We start from the raw sequence: 4,704 nt of genomic DNA, 5'->3' as shown, positions 1-4,704 counted from the left end.
GATAAAACCCCTGGAATTAATACAAGATAAACCCTCAAAATTGGGGTTTATCATCCATTCAAATGCTATTCCTTTTCTCATCAGATTGAAAAAGGGTAGGGCCTTTGCTGCCGATGCTCCGAGAAAGCGGGATAATGAGGTGAGGCAACCTGCTAGTCTCTGGACATCTTTAACACAGCCTGGACTCTTCATTTGGTGTATTGCTTGGCATTTCTCGGGATTGGCTTCCACTCTCCTTTGGGTTATCATGAATCCTAGGAACTTTTCGACTTCCATGGCAAAAAAGCATTTGAGGGGGTTGAGCCTCATGACGTGTTGTCGGAGAGATGCAAACACGCTTCCCAAGTCGTTCAGGAGGTCGTCAGGCTGCGTAGTCTTTATGAGGATGTCGTCCACATAGACTTCTACTGTCTTGCCTATGAGGCTGCCAAATATTTTGTTCATCAGCCTTTGATATGTTGCCCCTGCGTTTTTCAAGCCGAACGGCATCACCTTGTAGCAATAGATTTCCCTGGGTGTTATGAATGCTGTTTCGTCCTCGTCGGGTTGGTGCATCGATATTTGATTGTAGCTGGAATAGGCGTCCATGAAGCTCAAATACCAGTACCCCACCATCGCGTCGACGAGCGCATCTATGTTGGAAAGGGGAAACAGTCCTTGGGGCATGCTTAATTGAGGTCGGAATAGTCCACGCACATTCTCCATTTGCCATTGTGCTTCTTTACCAGAACTACATTTGACAGCCAAGTCGAGTAGTCTAGTTCTCGTATGAAACCTTCTTCTAGGAGGCTGGCCGTCTGCCTGGCCACCTCCTCTGCTCTTTCCTGGGACATCTTCCTCCTCCTTTAGGCCACTGTACGGATGTCCGGCTTGACGGCCAAGTGATGTGACGTGACCCTGGGGTCTATGCCCGGTATATCAACGGGTGTCCAAGCGAATAGATCTCCATTGGCCCTAATCATTTCTACTAAAGGTTCTTTCAACTCATGTGGAAGGTTTCTATTAACAAACGTGAACTTTTTCTCCGTGTCACAGACCCTGAACTTTTCCAAATCCCCCTCTGGTTCTGGTCTTGGCTTATCGTCGACTCTGGCATCTAATTCAGCAAGAAATACTCTAGATGCTTCTTTAGACTTCTTTCTCAAGGAGAGGCTGGCGTTGTCGCAAGCGACTGCCATTTTCAGATCTCCTCTTATGGATCCTACCGATCCGTCATCAGCAACGAACTTCATAACCAGCAGCTTCGTGTTGATTACCGCCTCAACATCGTTAATCGTTTTCCTCCCCAGGATGATGTTGTAGGCAGTGGAGTCCCGTAGAACCACGAACTCGGCCATTATTGACCTCCGTCCTTGTCCTTGTCCCACAGAGGTCGGTAGAGATATTATCCCATCTTGCTTAATGAAGTGGTTGCCTAACCCTATGACACCGTGTTGGTGAGTCATGAGGTCGGCGTCCCGTAATCCTAGCGCATCGAACACGTTGCGGAACATAATGTTTGAGTCTGCCCCCGTGTCCACAAGGATTCGTTTGATGAGGCTGGTTCACACCCTAGCCGTAATAACCATGGGTGGGTGGTGCGCGAAATTGTGATCACTACACAACTTTGCACAACTAACCAGCAAGTGCACTGGGTCGTCCAAGTAATAAACCTTACGCGAGTAAGGGTCGATCCCACGGAGATTGTTGGTATGAAGCAAGCTATGGTCACCTTGTAAATCTCAGTCAGGCAGACTCAAATGGGTATAATGATATACGAATAAAGCATAAAGATAAGGATAGAGTTACTTATGTAATTCATTGGTAGGAACTTCAGATAAGCGTATGAAGATGCCTTCCCTTCCGTCTCTCTGCTTTCCTACTGTCTTCATCCAATCCTTCTTACTCCTTTCCATGGCAAGCTTATGTAGGGTTTCACCGTTGTCAGTGGCTACCTCCCATCCTCTCAGTGAAAATGTTCCTATGCTCTGTCACAGCATATGGCTAATCAGCTGTCGGTTCTCGGTCAGGCCGGAATAGAATCCATTGATTCTTTTGCGTCTGTCACTAACGCCCCGCCTGCTAGGAGTTTGAAGCACGTCACAGTCATTCAATCATTGAATCCTACTCAGAATACCACAGACAAGGTTTAGACCTTCCGGATTCTCTTGAATGCCGCCATCAGTTCTTGCCTATACCACGAAGACTCTGATCTCACGGAATGGCTGGCTCGTTTGTCAGGCGAGCACTCGGTTGTCAGGCGATCAACCATGCATCGTGTATCAGGAATCCAAGAGATATTCACTAGAGCCTTGGTTGCTTGTAGAACAAAGGTGGTTGTCAGTCACCTTGTTCATAAGTGAGAATGATGATGAGTGTCACGGATCATCACATTCATCAAGTTGAGGAACAAGTGATATCTTGGACAAAGAACAAGCGGAATTGAATAGAAGAACAATAGTAATTGCATTAATACTCGAGGTACAGCAGAGCTCCACACCTTAATCTATGGTGTGTAGAAACTCCACCGTTGAAAATACATAAGAACGAGGTCTAGGCATGGCCGAATGGCCAGCCTCCCAATGATCTAAGAACTAAATGTCGAAAGATGAAAAATACAATAGTAAATGGTCCTATATATAGAGAACTAGTAGCCTAGGGTGTACAGAGATGAGTAAATGACATAAAAATCCACTTCCGGGCCCACTTGGTGTGTGCTTGGGCTGAGCAATGAAGCAATTTTGTGTAGAGACTCTTCTTGGAGTTAAACGCCAGCTTTTATGCCAGTTTGGGCGTTTAACTCCCATTTAGGTGCCAGTTCCGGCGTTTAACGCTGGGATTTCTGAGGGTGACTTTGAACGCCAGTTTGGGCCATCAAATCTTGGGCAAAGTATGGACTATCATATATTGCTGGAAAGCCCAGGATGTCTCCTTTCCAACGCCGTTGAGAGCGCGCCAATTGGGCTTCTGTAGCTCCAGAAAATTCACTTCGAGTGCAGGGAGGTCAGAATCCAACAGCATCTGCAGTCCTTTTCAGTCTCTGAATCAGATTTTTGCTCAGGTCCCTCAATTTCAGCCAGAAAATACCTGAAATCACAGAAAAACACACAAACTCATAGTAAAGTCCAAAAAAGTGAATTTTAACTAAAAACTAATAAAAATATACTAAAAATTAAACTAAAACTACTAAAAACATACTAAAAACAATGCCAAAAAGGGTACAAATTATCCGCTCATCAGTGGGTTCTCAGGGACCTCGTTGAACCAATGATCTTCTGACCCGAAAGAAATGGTTGGGGACCTCTTGGAGCTTCGTGCCGGTGAGGAGGAAATTGCCAGGACTTTGGCGCTGTGTTTTTGGCGGTCACCACATTTATTACGGTGAAGCCGTGATCGTTGTCTTCTGGCTCTTGTCGCCGTTTCGTCGATCGGGTCTTGCTCTCGTCACCGTGGTCCCTATGTCGTCTCCTCGGTTCCCTTATGAGATGGGAGAATTCAGTCAGTTTACCGTCCCTGATCGCCTGCTCCAGTGCGTCCTTTAGGTCGAAACAGTCTTGTGTTTGGTGTCTATAGCCTTTATGGTAATCACAGTAGAGACTCATGTTTCCCCCTGTACGATCTTTTAGAGGTCGGGGTTTCGACAATATCCCCTTTTCGGCTATTTGTTGGTAAACTTCTATGATAGGAGGGTGAGTGGAGTGTAGTTGGCGAATTTTTCAACCCAGGGAGGCGGTCTGGGCGCTCTGCTTGGGCCCCCGTCTCTGACTTGGTCCTTCTGCCTTTCTCCATTACCGTGTTGCCTGGGTTGATTGTAGGAGGGCTGCTGTTTGTTGGCAGCCACAACTCGGCTGACTTCCTCATCATTTACGTATTCCTTGGCTATGGTCTGGATCTCGTGCATCGTCCAGACCGATTTGGTGGTGAGATGTTTTCGGAAATCCTCATTTAGAAGGCCATTCGTTAGACAAAGGTTGGCCACAGAGTCGGTTAGTCCCTTGATTTCCAGGTATTCGTCGTTGAACCGATCTAGATACTTCCTGGTGGTCTCCCCGGTGCGTTGGGTCACGCCGAGGAGATTGATTGGGTGCTTTGCCTTTTGCGATTCTGGTAGTGAATTGCGCCAAGAAGGCACGGCTGATGTTCGAAAAACCGGCCACAGAACCCTGCGGGAGGCTATTGATCCACCATATCCCCGGGCCTGCCAAGGTGACCGGGAAAGCGTGGCACCTTACCTCGTCTCTCACTCCTTCGAGGTTCATTTGGGCCTCGAAGGCCATTAGGTGCTCCTGCGGGTCTTGCGTCCCGTCATACCTCATGTCCGTTGGTTTGTCGAAATGCTTCGGCCACAGGACCTCAAGGATGGAATGGTGGAACGGAGTGGCACCCATGATGACGGGTTGCCATGTTCTCTCAGACCTTTCTTCTCTGTTTTCACAGTCCCGTCGCATGACGCACACTCATTTGCCCCGAGCGTAGATGATCGTATCGTTTCGCCTCCTAGGGCGTTCTCGATCCTCCTGGCTACTTTCCGATTCTGATCTCGGTATGGAGGTGCGCCGGGAGCGACTGCTTCGGTGGGAGGTTCTTCCCCAACTCTCGGGAGACTGAGAATAATCAGGGTCGGAGGTCTGCTGACGATGCTCCTGGTCTGCTAGTTGGCGCTCCAAGTTCTGCACCCTGTGGCGCAGCTCCTGCATTATCCTGGCACTGTCACTGCCAGTTCTC

At 48.1% G+C, this 4,704-nt stretch overlaps 1 protein-coding gene across 1 annotated transcript; it reads right to left on the bottom strand.

Annotated features, from left to right (window-relative positions):
* Positions 1 to 3,655: 3,655 nt before the first annotated feature.
* Positions 3,656 to 4,367, bottom strand: LOC130962920 (uncharacterized). Its single transcript, XM_057889076.1, has 2 exons — positions 4,212 to 4,367; positions 3,656 to 4,177 (listed from the first exon to the last, which is right to left on the bottom strand). Exons 1-2 carry the CDS (start codon positions 4,365 to 4,367, stop codon positions 3,656 to 3,658), a joined length of 678 nt encoding a protein of 225 aa, XP_057745059.1.
* Between the last annotated feature and the right edge of the window lie 337 nt (positions 4,368 to 4,704).

Source organism: Arachis stenosperma, chromosome 2 (assembly GCF_014773155.1).
Source record: "Arachis stenosperma cultivar V10309 chromosome 2, arast.V10309.gnm1.PFL2, whole genome shotgun sequence".
NCBI classification, from domain to species: domain Eukaryota; kingdom Viridiplantae; phylum Streptophyta; class Magnoliopsida; order Fabales; family Fabaceae; genus Arachis; species Arachis stenosperma.
This window is presented reverse-complemented; position numbering and strand designations above follow the sequence as displayed.